Source organism: Artibeus jamaicensis, unplaced genomic scaffold, assembly GCF_021234435.1.
Source record: "Artibeus jamaicensis isolate MK-2021 breed Jamaican fruit bat unplaced genomic scaffold, CSHL_Jam_final contig_548, whole genome shotgun sequence".
In the NCBI taxonomy this organism is placed as follows: Eukaryota; Metazoa; Chordata; class Mammalia; order Chiroptera; family Phyllostomidae; genus Artibeus; species Artibeus jamaicensis.
The window spans coordinates 10,092,920-10,114,292 of record NW_026521883.1 but is presented as its reverse complement, the minus strand read 5'-3'; the positions used below and the strand labels follow the sequence as shown (position 1 = coordinate 10,114,292).

Genomic DNA, 21,373 nt, shown 5'->3' with positions numbered 1-21,373 from the left:
GAGAAACACTGATCTACTGCCTCTCAATCTTGCCCCAACCAGGGACCAAACCTGCAATCTAGGCATGTGCCCTCACCTAGAATCGAACCTGTGACCTTTCGGTTTGCAGGACTCTGCTCCAACTAACTGTACCACACTGGCCAAGGCAATCATCATTTTTAAGAGGCATTTCCTTAGACATAGTAATTTCACTTGCAAATGTGGACAGTAACATACGTAAAAGATATTCATTGACGCATTCTCTGGTACTGCAAAAAATCAGAAGTATTTTATATGCCCAACAGTAGGGCATTGGTGTTCAGTAAATTATACTTTGTAGCAATTAAGAAAGCTAGTTGGTGACTAGCCAGGCCACAGAAAGGTAAATAACAGAATATTGTAGAGTAAAACACTATCCATGGAAATATGTATATAGACTTAATCCATTTGTGTATGACTAAAAAAATTCATATGTGCATTAAATTCGTGAGCAGCATCTACTGTTTATTCACAGTGATGATCTTAGGGGGATGGGATTCAGGAAGAAAAGGGTTCATGGCTTATGTGTTCTTGCTCTTTATGTTTGACTTCTTTAACCTATTGTGTCACCTTTATAATTAGGTATTTTGAAGGAGTAGAAAACATGGACTGATTTATATGTATTTCCCAATTACTGCTTTGCTAAATTAAATTTACTTGATACACAAAGGTGATCTAATAACTTCAATGATAGGTTTCACTCCCTGCTCTCCACGGGAATGCCATTCAGCAGTTCACATAACAGAAGACTGACCACTGTGGGGCACACACCCTGAAACCCCGGCAAGTCCTAGGCATTCCAAAGACCCCTGTGGCTAATTTTTTTCCCCTCATGAAATACAAATGAAAAAATTAAGCTGATTCTTCAGATCTGTAGTGAGAGGTGTGAAGGCCACTAGAGAACAACAGAGCTTTGCTGAGGTGTGAGAGCGGTACCTGCTAGAGATTATTCTCTGGCCACGTGGTTCCTTCACTTCCACGCATGAGCTTGGAGGTGAAGTTCACACCTGTGCTGCTGCAAAACATTAAACTGTAGTGCATTCCAGGGTCAGACTTTTCAAATATTTAAAATGGCAATTGTCACATCTGCGAATGTCAAGGATATGCTGTATCCAGGCGGTCTGGCTCTTAAATGTGTGTGCAGATGTGTTTCCGAAACGGTTGTCCTTAATGCAAATAAGGACATTTGGGGACCATTAAAAAAGAGTGCGAAGAGGAAAATAAACATCTTTTCCTTATATGCCCACTGTCCAAAAATACATGGTTATGGATATTTTTCTTTAAAAACTGTTTTATAAAAGGGCAGCAGTTGAAACTTTTGAGGAAAAAAACCTGTTTGTTTAAACTCATAGAAACCATTACAAATGGGCATTAGGTTTTCAGGAGAGCTTAAGAAGCTTTTCAAACCCCAGGTGGAGATGACTGGTCGCTCTCAATGAGTTCAGCCAGGGTGTCCAATGTTCCTTCTCTACTACAACTCCCTGGCGGCCACCCACGGGCGCGCCAGTCCTCTGACCTGATGCTGCTGAGACAGTGGGGCTGCCTCGCTGTCTGGGGCACAAAAGCAGCTCTGGGGCCCTGTTGTAGCTCCAGGGAGAGGTGTCAAAACAAAAAGAGGGCTCCAAAAGGCAACCGGGCCACCACTTTTTAAATTGAGTGAAAAACTGTGCTCCGCTTGTATTGCTTGTTTGTGAGCCATCCAATGGGGCTTCATTCCATTTTGGTTTATCACATGGCCTCACATGAAAAGGGGCCAGAGTCTTCTGAACTATCTTGTGTGTAAATCGGCTGTGGGAGCACTTTGTGGTCACCCTGTATGTGTTAGCCTCTCGGAAAAGTAGCAGGAAGGGAAATACAAAAGAGGAACATGTCGGAAAGCAAGAATGTCTGGGGGAAGGTGAAAAGAACCTCCTTTGAGTTGGGAAGAAGCTGGAAGGCTTCTTTTGCAGAAAAGGAGCAGGGTGATGCAGGGCCAGGCGCTTCTGCCATTTAGCTATTGTGAACAGGCTGTTATGAACATACATGTACGAATACCTGTTGGACTCCCTGCTTTATGTTCTTCTGGGTAGAGACCTAGGAGGAGAGTGGCTGGATCATAGGCTAATTCTACATTTGACTTTTTGAGGAACCGTCAAACTGTTTTCCACGGTGGCTGCACCATTTACATTCTCGCCAGCAATGTATGAGGGTTCTAATTTCTGCATTTTCTGGATAATATGTTACTTTCCATTTTTTGTGTTTTAAAAATTATCACCGTCATAATGAGTGTAAAGTGGTATCTCATGGTGGTTTTGATGTGCATTTCCTAATTAATAAGGTTGAGTATCTTTTCTTGTGCATGTTGGCAAATTGTGTATCTTCTCTAAGAGTTTTATGTCTTATGTTTAGGTCTTTGATCCATTTTGAGTTAATTGTTATGTATGGTATTAGGTAAGGGTCCAGCCTCACTCTTTTGTGCGTGAATATCCCATTTTCTCAGCACCACTTGCTGAAAACACTCTCCTTTGCCTGGGCCTGTTGCCCTCGTCAGTAACCAGCGGACTGTATATTTAAGGGTTTATTTATAGGCTCTCTATTCTAGGTCACTGATCCGTGTGCCTGACTTGTGCCAGCACCACACTGTTTTGACCACTATCACTTTATATTTATAGTGAGTTTTGAAATTAGAAAGTGTTGAGAGTCCTGCAGATTTGTTCTTGTCAGGATTGTTATGGCTAGGCAAGATTCTTTGAGATGCTGTATGAATTTTATAGTGGGCTTTTCTAAGTCTACAAAAAAAAAGTGCCATTGACTTTTTTTTTCATTGACATTTTGATAGAGATTGCAAGGAATCTGCGTCGCTGCGGGTGGTCCTGTCGTGGTGACGGTGAGGCCCCCATGTCATACGTAACGTTGGGTGCCTCTCCATGCATTTGTGTTTACAGATTTCTGTCAGCGGTTTTCAGTGTGCCAGCCTTTTGCTTAGTTAAATGTATCACTGAGAATTTATTATTTTTGATGCTATTGTAAACAACTAATTTCCTTTTTTGGATTGTTCATTGTTAGTTTATAAAAACAATGATTTTTGTGTGTTGATTTTATATCCTGCAACTGAGCCAAATTCGTTTATTCTAATATTAACAGGGTTTTGTTCTTTAATTTTTAGGGTTTTCTACATATAAACTCATGTAATCTGAAGAGATAATTTTACTTTTTTTTCAATTTGGATGCTTTTTATTTCTTTTTCGTGTCTAATCACTCTGGCTAAAACTTCCAACGCTATGCTGAATAGAAGTGGGAAAGAGGCATGCTTGTCCCAGTCCTGATCTGAGGGGAAAGGGCTTTTCATCCTTTGACCACAAATATATTTGCTTTGGGATTTCCTTATATGGTCTTTATCATGTTGAAGAAGTTGCCTTCTTTTTCCTAGTTTATCCAGTGTTTTCCTGCTCATTTTCAAATATGGAAAATTCTATTTTTCTATCCTATATCTAATCCCCACCAACCCTGGCCCAAGGCTGCAGCTTTTTGTACATGATGTAACAAGTGCTCGATGATGCATGTTGCCGTGATTTCAGCTGTAGAACTTACAAGCACCACAGTGATCAGTTACAGGGATTTGAAACACCGGCCAGTCATATCAAAGTGTAGTCTGTACTCTTCTCAGCTAGAAGTGTGGAACTTGGAGGCTTCCGAGGGCAAGCACCACTGTGGGGATGAGATGTGCTTCAGGAAATACAGGGTGGGCGACAGTAGGTTTATGGTTGTTTGTGTGGAAAAGACATGCAGGTTTTAACTCTTAGAAAAACAAACAAGCCCTGTGCTTCATGTACTCACAACTGTAAACCTACTTTTGTCCCCCTCTGTACAAGGTCAAAACCATACATACCCTTTCCTAGGAGCTGTCCTTCATATGAAAAAGCCAGTGGGCAGTGTTGCATTCATTGGCTTTGTCAGGACGGAGTTGGAGAGAGAGGAGTCACTGCTCAGTGGACGGTAGAAAAGCCTCAAGAAAAAGTGAGAGTGACACTGAGGGGAGACAGGTGGGGTGCACATCCAGGTGCTGCGATCAGGGAGCAAGGCATTTCAAAGATGTGTGGCAGAGAAGGTTCCATACAAGGTGGTGAGGTAGGAAGACCCTGAGCTCACCTCCCAGGTCACACTGAATCTATAGTGAAATATGGAAAAATTTCCTCTGGAAACAAACCCCAACACTAGCTGAGCAACTCCTGCTCATCGGGCAAGTGGGAAGGAAACCACGCTGAAGCGGGAAGGAGAGGCTGAGACAGAACCCCTCCCACCCCTGGCATGGTCACACAGTTGGGAGGGACCTAAAACCCAGAGCTTCTTCCTGAGGACTAGAGAGTTGGAGCCCCCAACTCAGGAGGCCACAGGTAGTGAACTGAGAAATGGCTCTTAAAGGGCTCCCGCACACTCACCACCCCGGGGCCCAGCACACAGGCTGACAAGGGAACAGCTGAAGGCTTTGTGTGGAAGAGGCTCAATCGCTAATCTACAGCAGTTGCTTGAGGGTGGGGCTGCTCCGGGGATGGAGGCTGGCAGGTGCCATCGTCCCGCTCTCCCTCTGGGGCTCTGGTGTCTGCAGAGAGCGGCACTTACACGACCGGGGCCCTGGTGCTGGTGGCTGCTGTCAGAGGGACACTCCACGGGGCCTGCCCTGGGGGCCGGCGGGCTTCCACCTGCAGGTCCCACAGCACTGTAACTGGGAGAGAACATTCTTTTTTTAAAAATTTTATTCATTCATCTCCAGAGAGGAAGGGAAGGAGGGAAATATCAATGTATGGTTGCCGCTTGTGTGTTTCCTGCAGGGAATTGGCCTGCAGCCCAGGCACGTGCCCTGACTGGGAATCGAACCACAATCTTGTGGTTCGCAGGCCCGCGCTTAATCCACTGAGCTACACCAGCCAGGGCGAGAACATTCTTAAAGAGCTGCCGTCCTCAGGGCACAGCAAAAGGCAGCAAACCTAGGAGCTTTTTCTTGAAAAGCAGCTTATTAGTTTATCTTTGTAGCTACAGCCTCAAGGGCAGCTTCTAATTAAACACACATCTACGTCCTGACTATAATCCTTCCTGAGACCTCAAAGGGTAGGCGCTGTCTTCCTGCTCCCCCTCTCCGTGCTCCAGAGCACCACTGTCTTGGAGGAGAGCTCTTATACACGTCTGGTGCCCGGATTTTGTAGGTTCCACCCAGGGGGACCTCATTCCTGGGCCCCACTGGTCTGTAACAGTAGGATAGTTCTTGGAAGACTACTGCGTCCACAGCACAGCACAGACCTCAGACTGAAATGCTCCCCCTTTGCTCCAGTCTTTCTTTAAGAGAGCCCCACTTGTGTGTGCTGGACCTTTGGCCTGAGGGGTGGGCTTCAGGTTCGACGTACATATCTAGGGGCCTACTCAGGTGCTCTCGGAGAGTGTAGCCTGGGGTACACCATCTTTGCAGTCCCCTCACCTGTGACAGCACTGGTACCTTCCAGAAGGGAGCTTGTATTCTCATATGGAACCTCCATTTTTTCAGCTCCCAGGGACACCTCCAGATCACCTGGCTCCGAGGGCCAGCAAGGCTGTGCTTACAGTCCCAGGGATGGTGTGTGGTTCTGCGTTCTTTAAAAGCTTCTGCCTGAGAGTCTGGCTTCTCTTCAGGCTGAATCTGGTGGTTGATGGAGACTCTCCCCTTTTGGGACACTGACATGTTCTGGCACACTGTCAACTACTGGGGGTTGTTTAAAATAAAACAGACTGCTTGGGTGATCACAGGCTGTTTTGAGAGACAGCTGAGAACTAGGGCAGAGTTAAATGTTAAGGTTCATCTCCTACATGAGGCCACTCCCTTCAAGAATAGGAGAGGTGCCTGCTTCATCTAATGCTTAGAAACCAACACAGAGAGTAAGCAAAATGAACAGAGGAACATGTTTGAAACGGGAAGCAAAAAAAAAAACCTCAGGAAAAAGCCTTAATGAAATCTAATTTACCTGATAAAGAGTTCAGTGTGGTGGTCAGAAGAATGCTCACCCATATCGGGAGAATGGATGAACATGGTGGGCACTTCAACAAAGAGATAGAAAATAGGAGAAAGTACCAAATGTAAGCCATAGAGCCGGAGAATGCACTAACTGAACTGAAGAACGGGCTCCACAGCAGACGAGATGACTCAGAAGTATCAGTAAGCCCAGAGAGGGCACGGGCTGCACAAAATCAGAGCAGCAAAAATAAAGAACGGCCTGGTGAAAACTACAGGCCGGCACCCTGGATTTAAAAAAGTGAAGAGAGCTTAAGGGACTATGAAAGGCTATCATGTGGGCCAACATTTACATTGTAGCGGCCCCAGAAAAGTTATTTGAAGAAATAATGGCTGAAAACTTCCTAACCTGAAGAAAGAAACAGATCCAGATCCAGGAATCCCAGAGAATTCCAAAGAAGACAAACGCAAAGAGACCCACACTGAGACACATTGTACTTAAAATGTCAATGACAAGTAGAGACTCTTAAAAGCAGCAAAAGAAAAACAACTTCTCTGCATGGGGATCCTCACAGGGACTATCAGATTTTCCAGCAGAAAATTTGCAGGCCAAAGGGGAGAGGCACAATATATTCAAAGTACAGGAAGAAAAAAAACCCAAAATTCAGCATACTCTACCTAAGTTATGTATAATACGGAATTGAAGTAGAGATAGTCTTCCAGACAAGTGAAAGCTAAAGGAGTTCACCACCACTAAACCAGCCTTAAAAGTAATGTTACAGGGGGCTTCCTGAAGCTGAAAAGAAAGAGTGTTAACAAGAAAACATATGAAAGTATAATCTCATAGGTAAAGGTAAACATATAGTAAAGGTAATAAATTCATATGAGGTTAAAAGACAAAAGTAATAAAAATAGCCCTGACAGTGTGGCTCAGTTGGTTGGGCATCAGCTCGCAAAGCAAAAGTTCGATTCCCTGGCAGGGCACATGTCTAGGACCTGGGTTCAGTCCCCAGTCTGGGTGCAAATGAGAGGCGACTGATTGATGTTTCTCTCTCATGTCAATGTTTCTCGCTCTCTTTCTCCATCCCTTCCTCTCGCTCTAAAACTAAACAAAATCTTTATTAAAAAGTAGTAAAAATAGCTATAATAACAATAATTACCTAAGAAGTACACAAGATAAAAAGATGTAAAATATTATGTGAAACACATAAAACGTGGGTGGGGGAGAGTAAAAATGTAGAGTTTTAGAATACATTCAAACTTAAGTTATCATCTTAAAATAGACTGTTATAAATATAAATTGCTATATGTAAGTTTCATGGTAACCAGAAAGCAAACCTATAATAGATACAAAGATAATGAGGAAGGAATCTAAGAATACCACTACAGAAAGTTATCAAACCACAAATAGGAGCAAGAGAAAAAAACAGAGAGGAGCTACAAAACAGCCAGAAAACAATTAACAAAATGGTATTAGTACATACTTATCAATAATTAATTCAAATGTAAATTGACTAAATACTCCAGTGAAAAGACACAGAGTGGCTGAAGGGATTTAAAAAAAAGACCCATCTATATGCTGCCTACAAGAGACTTGCTTCAGATGTAGGGACACACAGAGACTAAAAGTGAAGGAATGGAAAGATATATTCTAGGCAGATGGCTACCAAAAGAAAGAGGTGGTATCTGTACTTATATCAGACTAAACAGACTTTAAAACAAAGACTGATAAGAGACTTTGTTTCTCTGTTCCTAAAGATGGGCATTATACAAGGGGGGACCCCTCCAAAAAAACTGGAATTATCTTTTAAAGGGCAAGCCCCTTGTAATACAGGCTTCCGGACCAGGTGAGTGTTCTAGGATCCCATCTCCGTCAGTGTACCAGCTGGTGGTGGTGTTAGAGGTTGTGTTTGGCTTCAGTGAAATTTTTTTGTTGTTTGTTTTGCTGGATTAAAAAAGTCCTCAAAGGGACACATTTTGCTGACGTGGAAGAAGTGAAACAAAAAATGGCAGAAGCATTAAAAGGCATCAAAATTGGCAAGTTTGAAAACTATTTTGAGCAGTGGTAAAAGATGTTTCAGTGGTGTACTGTATCAAATGGAGAGTACTTTCATGGTGACTAAAGTTTAAACATGTAAGAATAAATAAATTCTAGGTCTTTTTTGGCACCACCACCCCCTTGTATAATGATAAAGGAGTCAGTTCAGTAAGAAGATACTGTAATTGTACGCCTGGCATAGGGACATCTAAATATATAAAGCAAATATTAACAGACCTGAAGGGAGAGAGAGAGAGAGAAATGCCACAGTAGGGGATCTTAACAACCCACTTCCAGACAGAAAATCCATAAATAAACATCTACCTTAAATGACTCATTAGACCAAATGGACTTTGTAGACATATATACAACAGATATTCCATTCCAAAGCAATAATAAACATTCTTCTCAAGAGCACAAGGAACATTCTTTAGGATAGATCATATGTTAGGCCACAAAACAAGCCAATGAATTTAAAAAGACTGAAACCATAACATCTTTTCCAACCACAACGGTATGAAACTAGAAAGCAGTTACAGGAAGGAAACTGGAAAATTCACAGGAATGTGGAGATTAAACAACATGCTACTGAAAAACAATGAGTCAAAAAAGAAGAGAGAAATAGAAGGTACCTTGAGACAAATGAAAATGGAAATACAAAATGCCAAAACTTGTGGCATGCAGCAAAAGCAGTTCCAAAGGGATATTCAGAGATAAATGCCTCCCTCAAACACCAAGAAAAATCTCAACCTGACTTTATACCTTAAGTACCTAAAACAAGACAAATGAAGCCCAAAGGTAGTAGAAGGAAGGAACAAAGATCAGAACAGAAAAAAAATGAAATAGAAACTAAAATGACAACAAAAAGATCATTGACCCCAAAGACCAGTTCTTTAAAAAGATAAAGTTGACAAATGTTTAGACTCACCAAGAAAAAAAGAAGAGAGGACTAAAGTGAATCAGAAGTGAAAGACATTACAACTGATACACAGAAATACAAAGAATTGTAAAAGCCTGTTATGAGTAATTTTATGCCAACAAAACTGGATAACCTAGAAGAAATAGATAAATCTCTAGAAATACACAGCCTACCGCGACTGAATCATAAAAAAATAGAATGTCAGACCTGAACAATTACTAGTGAGGAGACTGAATCAGACATTGAAAACCCCCCAACAAACAGAGGTCGAGGAGCAGACGGCTTCACGGTGAGTCTACCAAACATGCACGGAAAATGAACGCCAACTTCCCTCAAACCTCCCACGAGGTATAAGAGAAGGAAACAGCTCCAGACTAGTTTTACGAGAACATTATTACCTTGATACCCTAAGCAAGCAAGAACACTGCAAGAAAAAGAAAATTCAGGCCAATGTCTCCAATGAACATGGACGCACAAGTCCTAAACAAAATATTAGCAAACCAAGTTCAGTAATGCCTTAAAAAGATCATAACTATGATCAGGTGGGATTTATCCTGAGGATGCAAGGCTGGTTCAGTAGCCACAAATCCAATCAATGGGGTACACCACATTAACAAAATAAAGCCTAAAAATCATATGATAGCAGCATGTACAGAAAAACCACTTGACAAAATTCAGTATCCATTTATGATTTTAAAAACTCTCAATAGCCCTGGCTGGTGTGGCTCAGTGGATTGATGTGGGCTGCAAACTAAAGGGTCGCCAGTTCGATTCCCAGTCAGGGCACATGCCTGAGTTGTGGGCCAGGTCCCCAGTGGGGGCACGTGAGAGGCAACCACACACGGATGCTTCTCTCCCTGTCTTTCTCCCTCCCTTCCCCTCTCTCTAAAAATAAATAAAAATTTAAAAAGAAAACCTCTCAACAAAGTGGGTGTAGAGGCCACATATGCCAAGCCCACCACAAACACACTCGGAACAGTTGAACAGCTGAAAGTTTTCCTCTAAGATGAAGACAGAGATGTCCCCTCTTGTCACTTTCATCAAATAGCATTGGAAGTCCTAGCCAGTTAGGCAAGAAAAAGAGATAAACAGTGCCCAGCAGAAGTAAATCTGTTACTGTTTGCAGATGACATAATATTATATATATAGCACGTCTTAGAGACTTCACCCAAAAATCTGTTAGAACTAATAAATGAATTCAGTAAAGTTGCAGAATGCAAAATCAGTGTACAAATACTGGTGCATTTCTGTGTACTAAGAAACTACTAGAAAGAAAACAAAATAATTCTAGTTACAGTTGCATTAAAAAGAATAAAATACTTAGGAATAAAGTTAACCAACACAGTGAAAGACCTGCACACTGAACACTACGACACCGACGGAGGAAGCTGAAGATGTGCGGGGGGTGGGGGCGCGTTGCATGCAGGTGGAAGAGGGTATAAGGGGGTAAATGGTAATGAAAAAATACAATAAAATAAACTTTAAAAAATAATAAAGAATAAATATATTTTCTCCTCCCAAAATTGCAGATACACAAACAGAAAGATATTCTGTGCTCATGGATTGTTAGAATTAATATTGTAGTGTTCATACTACCCAAAGAAATCCACAGATTCACTGCCATCCCTGTCAAAAAATCTAGTGGCATTTTTCAGAGAACTAAAACAAACACTCCTAAAATCTGTATAGAACCACAAGACTCCAAATAGCTAAAGCAGCCTTGAGAAAGAAAAACAAAGCTGGAAGTGTCTTGCTGCCTGATTTGAAACTGTACCATGAAGCAACAGTAATCAAAACAGTATAGTATTGGCACAAAAACAGACACATAATCAATGGAACAGAAGAGCCCAGAAATAAACACATGTATATATGGAAAATTTAGGACAAAGGAGCCAATAATATAGTGGAGAAAGGACAGTCTCTTCAATAAAGGATGATGGGAAAACTGGACAGCCACATGCAAAAGAATGTAACTGGACCATTATCTTATTCCATACAGCAAAATTAACTCAAAGTGAATTGGGGATTCAGATGTAAGACCCGGAACCATAAAACTCCCAGAAGAAACCATGGGTGGTAAACAAGTGAGACTACATCACCCTAAAAAGCTTCTGCACAGCAAACAAGATCATCAACATCATGAAAAGGCAACCTACTGAATGGGAAAAATATTTGCAAATCACATATCTGATAAGGGGTTAATATCCAAATACATAAAGAGCTCACATAACTCAATAGCAAAAAAAAACCAAAAAACCCCACAAACAATCTGAAAAATGGGCAGAGGATCTGAATAGACATCCTCCCAAAGAATGTATCAGGTGACCAACAGGTAGGTACATGAAAGGGTGCTCAGCATCATTAGCTCAGCAGGGAGATGCAAATCAAAACCACAATGAGATAATTTTTTTTAAAGTACATATGAAAAAACCACAATGAGGTATAACCTCACATCTGTTAGAATGGCTGTTATCCAAAAGATAAATAGTGCTGAAAACGCGGAGAAAGGGAACCCTTGTGCACTGCTGGTGGGGATGTAAATTGGTGCCGTCCCCGTGGAAAACAGCATGGAGGTTCCTCAAAAAACTAAAAATAGAACTATCGCACGATCCGGCAGTTCCCCTTCTGGATTATTAGAAGAAAAGGAAAACACTGATTTGAAGAGATACCTGCACCCCCATGTTCACTGCAGCATTGTTTACAGTAGCCACGACATGGAAACCACCAAAGTGTCCACCAGTGGGCAGGCGGGTTAACAAAATGTCACACACACGCACACACACGTATAGTCTCCAGCCATAAAAAGGAAGCCTTGCCATTTGTGACTACAGGGGTGGACCTTGAGGGTGTTACGCTTTGGGAAATAAGTGAGACAGAGAAAGCCAAATACTGTACTATACCATCTGATCTCACTTATATGTGGGATCTACAAAAAAAAGCCCCACAAACACCCCAGTTCATAGATGTAGAGACTAGATAGGTGGTTGCCAGAGGCAGGGTGAAGTGAGTGAAGGGGGTTGAAAAGCACACACTTGCAGTTATAAAATAAATAAGGCACAGGGATAAAATGTACAGCATGGCGACTGTAGTTAGTAATACTATATTGCATATTTGAGAGTTAGTAATGGATCTTACAAATTCTAAACACAAGAAAAAAGATTTTTGTAGCTATGTATGGTGATGGACATTAACTAGACTTACTGAGGTAATTATTTTTCAACATACACAATTTCCAAATCATTATGTTATACTCCTGAAACTAATGTTCTATGTCAGTTACACCTCAATTAAAAAAATAAAAGAATGCACAGGTCCCCTGGCTACTCTTGTGCCCTGCTAGACCTCGACCTCTAACTTCCCCACAAGGGGCTCTGTCTTCCCTCTGTCACGGAAGCCAAGGCCGGCCGAGCCTTGGGGTACAGAGACAGTGTTGCTTTTCCTTTTGTAGCTGTGTTTGCACATGCTACCCAGCTTTTCAAACTAAACATTATTTTGTATAAAGATACGTATGTGTGGTCTGTAAAGATAAGCAAAGAAATGATTAACACAGAAGTGGACACTGGCTGCTTCTAGGGGGAGAGAGGGACTTGTGATTCCAGGGAGGCGCACAGGAAGCTCCCGCACACGGCCCACCGGCTTCCCCTGCACGTCTGTAAGGGACGCCATTCACATAAACCCTGGCCCCTCAAGTCCGGAGAATCCATTCCTTTAACTGAGTGGTGGGTACAAAGGCATTCATATTTTTTTCTAAAAAGAAGACTGTGTTATTAATTCTCTACAGAATGATGCGTACATTTTATATTGATTTCTGAATAGATGACTGACTGCATCAGAGTCAGTGAACTTTTTCCCTAAGTGGCCAGATGAGGAAACATTTTAGGCTTTACAGCATGTAAAGTCCCATGTCCCAGTGACTCAGCCCTGTTGTTGCAGCGTCAGACAGTACACACAGGGATGGGTGTGGCTGTGTTCCAGCCGGACTTGGTTCACAAAACCAGTGGCTGGACGTGGCTTGGATGGAGCCACTGTTTACCAAGGCGCAGAGCACACAGACCCTTGCACACGCACACAGATGCGGTCTGTTGGAGGGCTGCAAGCAGGGTCTGGAGCGGAGGGTTCGCTGGATGTACAGTGGGAAGGCCCGTAAGGCAGCCGTCTGCACTGTAATCCACGTTTCCCTTCTGGTAAATTATGGCTGTGAAAATGTTTGCTCTAAATGACTTTTTTATGAGCTTCGAGAGAAAATCGCTGCTTGAACTTTGATTTCATTAGGGAAACACCTTTATCAGAATTATCCAGACTAATTCTTTCATTAATGACAGCAAACCCAACAATAATGCCATCTGAAAAAAACAGTTCCACCTGTCATTACTCGACCACTACCAGGTGTCAGCCAGGCACTTTGTACGCATTACTGGTCTCCTTGCAGCAGTTCTTCAGAGTAGGTGTTACCAATACTACCATCATCCTCACTTTATAACTGAAAAAGGCTGACTTTCCCATGGTCACACACAGCTGTTAAAGCTGAGGTTTGAGTCTGAGTGTCCAGCTTCAAAGTCCAGCCTCGTTTTCCACAGAGCACCGCCTCTGTTAAAGGCACCCTGCTGTAACGTTGCCAAACCGATTTGGTTTTAGATTGTCTTCGCAGTTTCACCGACTTAGAAGAACTTGATGAGACGGAGTTATACATGTGCCACAAATGCAAAAAGAAACAAAAGTCCACTAAAAAGTTTTGGATTCAAAAATTACCCAAGGTAAGTGTTGAGTTTCAAATTACAATGCAATTTCAAGGGACAAGTACTCACAGCTGATGAAAAGCAAATTATTTTTGTAACGATGTAATCTCTTCTGTATTGGTCTCCAGTGTTTTCAGGAAAAGCTTAATAAGCCTTTTGATAATGCAGACCCTAAGTGTGTCCCGATCACAATGTCCAGTGTGTGGAGGGGGAGAGAGGTGCCCCCACGCCACCACCAAGCAATTCTCCCACCCCAGCTGGGTGCCCTACGCTTGAACTCAGTTCTGACACTATCCAGAGGTAACATCAGGTTCCATAGGTTAAGGGTCAATCCCACAAGACCACCCACCCCTTCAGATGCCGGTCAGAAGCCCAGATTGTTTCTTCATGTTTCTGAGCTACACACTGGAGGTTATCTTGGCCCTCTTTTCAGACTTCAGATACCTGTTGTTGTGATTGGCTAAAAATCAGAGATTTCCAAGCCCCCTCTTGGGTTCTCTTAATTTGCTAATGAGGTTCACAGAACTGAGAAAACCCGTTTACTCACTAGATTACCGATTTATTACCAAAGATATTAAAGGATACAAATCAACAACCAGGTGAAGGTCCTAAACAAAAGATCTCGTTCTTGTGGAGCTCGGTGCCCAGCGCAGTGGCAGGTGCAGGCTCTCCCAGTGCTGTCCTTTCGGGGTTTTACAAAGGCTTCATTCGGTAGGCACCACCGGGCAATCACCGGCCATTGGCAGGTGACCCAACCTCCTTCCCTGTCCCGTCTCGAGATCGAGGAGGCCAAACCCTCATCCTAAGGTGGGGTCCACCTGTCACCTTATTAACATAAGACACCTTTATCATTCTCATCACTTAGGAAATTCTAAGCATTTTAAGGAGCCATTTGCCAGAAAAACTAACACCCAATATAGATTCCATGATTACAGATCATAATTTCACAGTCATGTATGGATAGAAGAAAGCAATGTCAAGGACCAGAACAAAAACTGCTAAGCACCTAAAATATTTGAGTTAACCAAGTAGTTAATTTTGATTGAAAGGTAAATTAGGTGTTTGTTTACAATCTTTGTCCTTATTTCTGATCCAGGTGCTATGCTTACATTTGAAAAGATTTCATTGGACAGCATATTTAAGAAACAAAGTTGACACATACGTAGAGTTTCCACTGAGAGGCCTCGACATGAAATGCTACTTACTAGAGGTAAGGCGGCACCTTCATTAGCGAATTGAAAAGGTGGCTCCTCGGTAAAATTGTATCTTCACACACACAGGGTGGCAGAGGTCACTGAGGTGGGAGGTACTGATGCCATTGACCACTGCTGCTAACCCAGCCCTGGGCGCCCTCTTCCCTGTTCTGTAGCCGGAGAACAGCGGCCCTGAGAACTGCCTGTACGACCTCGCTGCCGTGGTGGTACACCACGGCTCCGGGTGAGTGTGCCAGCCCCCTTTGGCTTTGTCCATATGTCCTTTATACACGTTCCTGGACAACCCTTCCCCCTTATCCCTTCCCACCTCCCCTCTGGTTACTGTCAGTTCTTACTTTCAATGTCTCTGGTTATATTTTGCTTCCTGGTTTGTTTTGGTGATTAAGTTCCACTAATAGGTGAGATCGTGTGGTATCTGTCTTTCACCACCTGGCTTCTTTCGCTTAGCATAATGCTCTCCAGTTCCATCCGTGCTGACACAGTATAGGACTGCTTTAGGGCATTCCATCGTGTAAATGTACCACAGGTTTTTGATCCACTCAGTTACTGATGGGCACTTAGGTTGCTTCCCGCACTTGGCTATTGTAAGTTGTGCTGCTATGAACATTGGGGTGTGTAGGTTCTTTTGAATTCGTGATTCAGGATTCTCAGTTTTTAATCCCAGCAGCAGAATCACTGGGTCAAAAGGCACTTCCATTTTTAGTTTTCTGAGGAAATTCCATACTGCTCTCCACAGTGGCTGCACCAATCTGCATTCCCAACAGTGTACCAGGGTTCCCTTTTTTCCACAACCTCTCTACCACTTGTTGTTCGCTGATTTACTAATGATAGCCATTCTGACTGGTGTGTGAAGTGGTGTCTCACTGTGGTTTTAATTTGCATCTCTCTGATGGCTAGTGATGCTGAGCATCTTTTCATATGTCTCTGGGCCCTCTGAATGTCCTTGGAGAAGTGTCTGTTCAGGTCCTTGGCCCATTTTCTAATTGGGTCGTTTGTCTTCCTGATGTGGAGTTCTTTACATATTTTGGAGATCAAACCCTAGTCCAAGGTATCATTACAATTTTGTGCCACTCTTGAAAATTCTCCCCAAACTCCCTAAAAAATGGATTCATTAAATACATTAATGTATGTAATGGATTCATTGGATACATTAAAGTGAGTGAAGTAGAATTTCCCTTCAGTTTTGGTGTGAAAGGCTGTCCTGTGAGGACGTTGTGAAGCGCGCAGAGAAGGCGCACCAGTGTGGAGAGGAGCGTGGTTCCTCCGAGCCCCGCGGCCGGAACCCCGTCTGCTGTTCACAAAGTCCTGGGCGTTCTTTTCACTCAAGGTACTTTCTTCACCGATGGATGAGGGGAAAATGGAAAATTAGTTAAAACTAACTTCATGTGCTGTGCTTTAAAGATACTTCTTTTATTTTATTGAATAATTCTTTCTTTTCCCTGAAAGTTTGTTGTACTTTCTGATTTCTGGTCTGTTGAGAATGGCTATTTTACCTTCAAACTTGGGCAAGCCACTCACTGTCCATGTTGAAAATCCTTTTCCCTCAGAACTTTGTGGACATTTCTTCACAACTTCACTGTTCATAGAAATTGTAAACAAGTCCACTACAAGTCTCTCACTTCTTTCTAGGCAACCTGTTTTTTCTCTTTGGAAGGTTGTAGGATTCTGTCTTTGGACTTAAGAAGTATCATCAGCATCCTGATAGGCCAAGGTTGCAGGTCCGGCCCCCAGTCAGGGCACATACAAGAATCAGCCAATGAATTTCATCAATAAGTGGAAAAACAAATTGATACCATTCTTTAATAACTTAAAAAGCTTTTTTTTAAAAAAAAAAAAAAGAAGTAACATCAGATAGATTCCTACTTGGTAGTTGATAGGGATAACCTTAGTCTGGTGTCTTCAGCTGACGGAAATGTGTAAGTTCCATGCCATTCCCCATCCTTCCCTCCAGAACACCTGTTAAATGCATAGTAAATTTCCCAGGTCTGTCACTTATTTTAACTATTCTTTAATGCTTCCCATTTCATGTTCCTGAAGACTGCTATGGCCTGTTTTGCCAAACCACCAGTTTGGGTTACATCTGTGTCCGAACTGAAGATTAGCTCCTCCATGAATTTTTATGTTGTGGAGGTCACACTTTTCTTAAAACTCTTTCATTATAGCCTATTCGTGTTTTATGGGGGCAGTATCTTCTTGAAACTGTTGGTACCAATTAGAATTTTTAAAGTTTTCTTTGTTTTTTTGTATTCACCTCAGGGGTTAATGACTGCCTTTCCTAGCCCTTCTCTTTCATGCTATTTTTCTCCTCTTATGACTGATGATTTTTGGTTGTTTACTCAGAATCGTAATAAATGATGAGACTGGTCACTGTAAGTAAACGGGGAGGGTTTTTCTAATGGTTGTGAAGGTGTCTAGCCTGTGTTCAGGCTGTTGTGCCCAGGAGGGCTGACTCCAGGGCTCCAGCGGGAGCAGGTGGGCCCTGCCCGTAGAGAAGAGCCCTGATGACCAAAGTAGGGGAGGCACTTTCTTGGGGCCTGGCTGCTTTCCTAAGGTCAGTTTCCTCCAGCAAGACAACGACGGGAAGCCTGGTTCTCGGTTGCTCGTGTTTCCATAGGCCTCGACCTGTGCTCGTTAGGGTGAGAGTTTGGTTTCTCCCTTCGCCCAGTACCATGCGACTATGCCTTTGTGTTCTAGAAAACCCTCAACTTCGAGTCCGTTGATGACACTCTTCCCCGTTTTCCAGCATCAACATATTTCTTGTCATTTCAGTAGGTTTTGAGGAAGATAAACATGTGAGCTCAATAAACCATCCTAAACCACAGTTCTCTAGGATTTATTCTAATACTGATTATAATTTATTGTATAACAAATCATACGGCTGCGCAGGTCCTTTTGTGATTTTCTTCGATCTTTTGACTTTTCCCGTACAGGGTCGGTTCTGGACATTACACAGCATACGCAAAGCATGAAGGTCGCTGGTTCCATTTCAATGACAGCACTGTGACGCTGACTGATGAGGACACCGTCGTGAAGGCAAAGGCCTACGTCCTCTTCTATGTGGAGCGCCAGGCCAAGGCTGGCTCGGACAAACTCTAATACCTCCTCAAAATTGCTATTCGTCACTATACCGGACAAACATTTCCAATGTTCCGTAAATACTTGATCCAAGATTAATTTCATTGTGCACTTTTCAATTTCCTATTTTGGGTTTAGTTTTGTCAGTGGTAGTGACTTACCAAACATGGGCACCAACTAATTTTTTTTTCTAGTTCTACCAGAAAACCTCAGCAGATATTTTGATTTGCTGCTTTAGTTGTAATAATTCAGTTTTTATATGTAGTTCCAAGAACTTAGTTCTATTTGACTTTTTTATATTAATGTTTCAGTTCCCACTTTGAGGCACATTTACATCAATGCTGTTACTCTCACACGCTGAAAGCAAGATGTGTTCCTGATCATGAAGAACAGCATGGCTGCCTGCCGCCTTTTCACAGCTGTGCTGGGGATTGGTTGACTCTGAATCAAGAATCATGTGTGTGTGTAACTTGTGCCCCACGAGGTTTCAGCGACTGCTCAGTAATCCTTCCTTTGGCTTGTCAAAGGTAACAGCAGGGGTGCCATCGTTAAGTAGACCAGGTAACCACCGATGCTCCTGGCATCTTTCAAGGCTGCTGTTTACCAGCACTAACTAAATAAATTTGTTGGTTCAGTGATATCTGTAGTGCAAATTCAAAAACTACTCTGTTGGTTTTTTGGTCTTGAGGTATTTTTGTGTGTGTGTTTTAATGGAGAAGATAGGACTACAGAAAGTCCAAATAAGACCAAACACACGTAGTGTTTAAGAGATTCCGTACTCAGCTGCACGGTGTAGGTGTTGCCGGTGAGGGGCAGCCGCAGCTTGTGTGCTTCTCTGCACCAGCACCGGCGCCCTCACTCGCTGCAGCGGGGGTGTAACTGCATGTCCACTTTAGTCTCACTCCCTGCTTGGCCTTTCGGGGTGGAGATGCTGACCCCCAGAGTCTATTTGGGCCGTCACCTGTGCCTCAGGTCACGCCGCGGGCCTGCTCCTACTGAAGGAAATGAGGGTCGTTATTATCCGAGGTTTAAAAACCCATTGGCCTATCCTGACAGCAGGGCAAGATGAAAATGTTCTCCCTTTGAATAAGTAGTTTCTATTTCTTAGTAGTGTTTTTAAAAATTGTTTACAAGAAAACTAGGTAAAAGCATTATTTAGGTTTAACTCAAATTGAAATTTGAAACTAAAATACCATACATTAAGTCCCACGTTTTCTCAGAGCAGACCACGAATGCTAAACACTTACGGCTTTTTGGGATTTTTTAAAGCTCTAACTGGCTTCATCCAACAGCTCATGAATAGGCAGCGTCCTGCCTGGCAGAGAGAAGGGAGCTCCCGTCCATTGGAACACAACCAGCAAAATGATTTCATTTTGCTCCTAACCTTGTCCTACCCGGCATGGTGGTCACCAGCCACCAATTTCATTAAAATCAAATAAGTGTAAGAACTCAGTTCTTCAGCCACACTGGCCACGTTTCAAGCACTCAACAGCCACATGGCAGAGTACTGCACAGATCTAAGACATCTCCATCAACACGTGGAGAGTTCTTGGAGGGTGCTGGTCTAGATTTTCACTCCAGAGAAAATAAACCTAGCTGTCATGTTTAGGACTTAAAATTTAGAAGATAATCAAGAGGGGAACATGTATTTAAAATAGTTAACAACATAAAAATAATACTGGGTCACAATGTTAAATTACATTGTGTGAACCATGTGAAATTGTCATATTTGACTGATTTTGATTGACAAAAACGACAGCTTCACTCAGTGTGATCTAATACATTTGACACATGAACACCACTCCTGTGACCTTACTAAGTGTCTCCTACGAATCACGGCTCTTTTGCTTTGGAAGGTACACAGCTGTGACTTATAACGTGTGCGCCGAGATCGTGAGTCTCTGAAGGGGCAGCTGTTACGACTTCAGCAAAAAAGCCTTGGGCAGTGCTGATGGTAGTGGAGAAAAGCTGTCTTTTTATGCCAGGTGGAGCTTAGCCACGGACCGGGCGGCTTTGCTGGGGAAAGTCAGGCAGCACTGCTGGCTTAAGAGACGAACACATCTCCTCTTTGAATTTTTGTAGTATTTTCATTGCTTGATTTTTCTTATGAAGAAATGTTTGAATATCATGAAGGCTCTTTGGAAAGTGATCGGATCCATTTGAATCATGCACTTGAACACATGATGTAAATGTGCCTAACTGTATTTTAAAAATTTAACTGTAGCCTTACCACACCTACTTTAAAACCTGACCTTTTTGTGCTCTGCAGGGCTTTCCCCTCGTGCCATGCTTTCTCCGGCACACGTGAGGCTTCTCGCTCAGAGCGCCCGTGCTGAGGCAGGGCCTCACGCCGGGTCACGGGGCTCCTTGGACAAGGAGACTTTCTCAGAAGTCCTCCCACGTGGGTGGGTGACAGAAACAGTTTGTGGCAACACAAATCTCTCTCCATGGTGGAGAAACCTTTGCTTATCCACTGTATTCTACTCAGTGTCTAGTGATGACAAATGTAATGGAATTAAACCAGTCGAGTGGACTGGCCCTGGTTGAATGTTAAATGTGTATCTCACCTGTGGAACCTACTCAGCAGCTCGGTTTCGGGGGTTGGGGACATATTTATTTCTTAAAGCCAAACCTCCCCTTCATCGGTCTACTGTACATAAGTCTATTTAGATGTACTTACCCCACTTCAACCCCCACATCCCCCTAATGCTCTCACGACCCCTCTATTGCTGAAGGGGCCTCTCCCCTCGGCCCCGGAGGAGCTCAGGAGCCTGGTCTGTTCCGCAGCCGGGGCCTGTCCCAGGTGCGGCTGGGGGCGGCGTGCTGTGGCGCGGGGTCTCCGCGCGGCCTCACCAGCGCAGCCCTTCCCCTCAGGTCTGAGCGCGGCGGGCTCCAGACCGCCCTCCGCAAGCGTTGGTTGTGCCGTGATGTAATCGTTCGCCATTAGAGCCTAGTCTGTGTGATGCCGAGGGTCAATTGTGCAGGTGACCGATTTTGTTGAAGTTGTAATCACACCCTTTTCTGTTTCAACAGCTTGAACTGATTTATGGGAAGTTATCATTAAAAGTCTGGTATCTTTCCCTCTGACTATTATTTCTGAACACCTTTTAGTGGAGTCAGCTAAACAACAGCATCCTCAAGCTTGGGCCTTGTCAGTCGGTCACCAGTGGGTCAGCTCCCACAGAACCCTCACCATCCGAGGCTGCTGGCGTGCGGCCCGGATGGAGTGACCTGGAGGGCCAGGGTGGTGGCGGGAGGTGGTGGCGGGAGATGGTGGCGGGAAGAGGACCTCCTGGGCCTGCTCCAGGCCCGAGGAAGCTCACCGTTCGGAATGAAGTCATCCTGTCTGTCCTGGTGCCAGGTGACCTTATAAAAATGAGGTCCCAGCTGGACTCTATCCTGAGGAACCAGATTTGG

The 21,373-nt window shown here is 43.3% G+C and overlaps 1 protein-coding gene across 2 annotated transcripts in view; it reads left to right on the top strand.

The window, feature by feature from the left end:
• The window catches only part of USP3 (ubiquitin specific peptidase 3), a 93,454-nt gene extending 72,419 nt beyond the window's left edge, over positions 1-21,035 (top strand). For both annotated transcript variants that reach the window (XM_053670000.1, XM_053669999.1), the window contains 4 exons: positions 13,567-13,685; positions 14,764-14,877; positions 15,037-15,104; positions 17,812-21,035. In XM_053670000.1, coding sequence (XP_053525975.1) covers positions 13,567-13,685; positions 14,764-14,877; positions 15,037-15,104; positions 17,812-17,977 — 467 coding nt within the window. In that variant the 3' untranslated portion in view covers positions 17,978-21,035. The remainder of the gene's footprint in view (positions 1-13,566; positions 13,686-14,763; positions 14,878-15,036; positions 15,105-17,811) is intronic.
• The last annotated feature ends 338 nt before the right edge of the window (positions 21,036-21,373 follow it).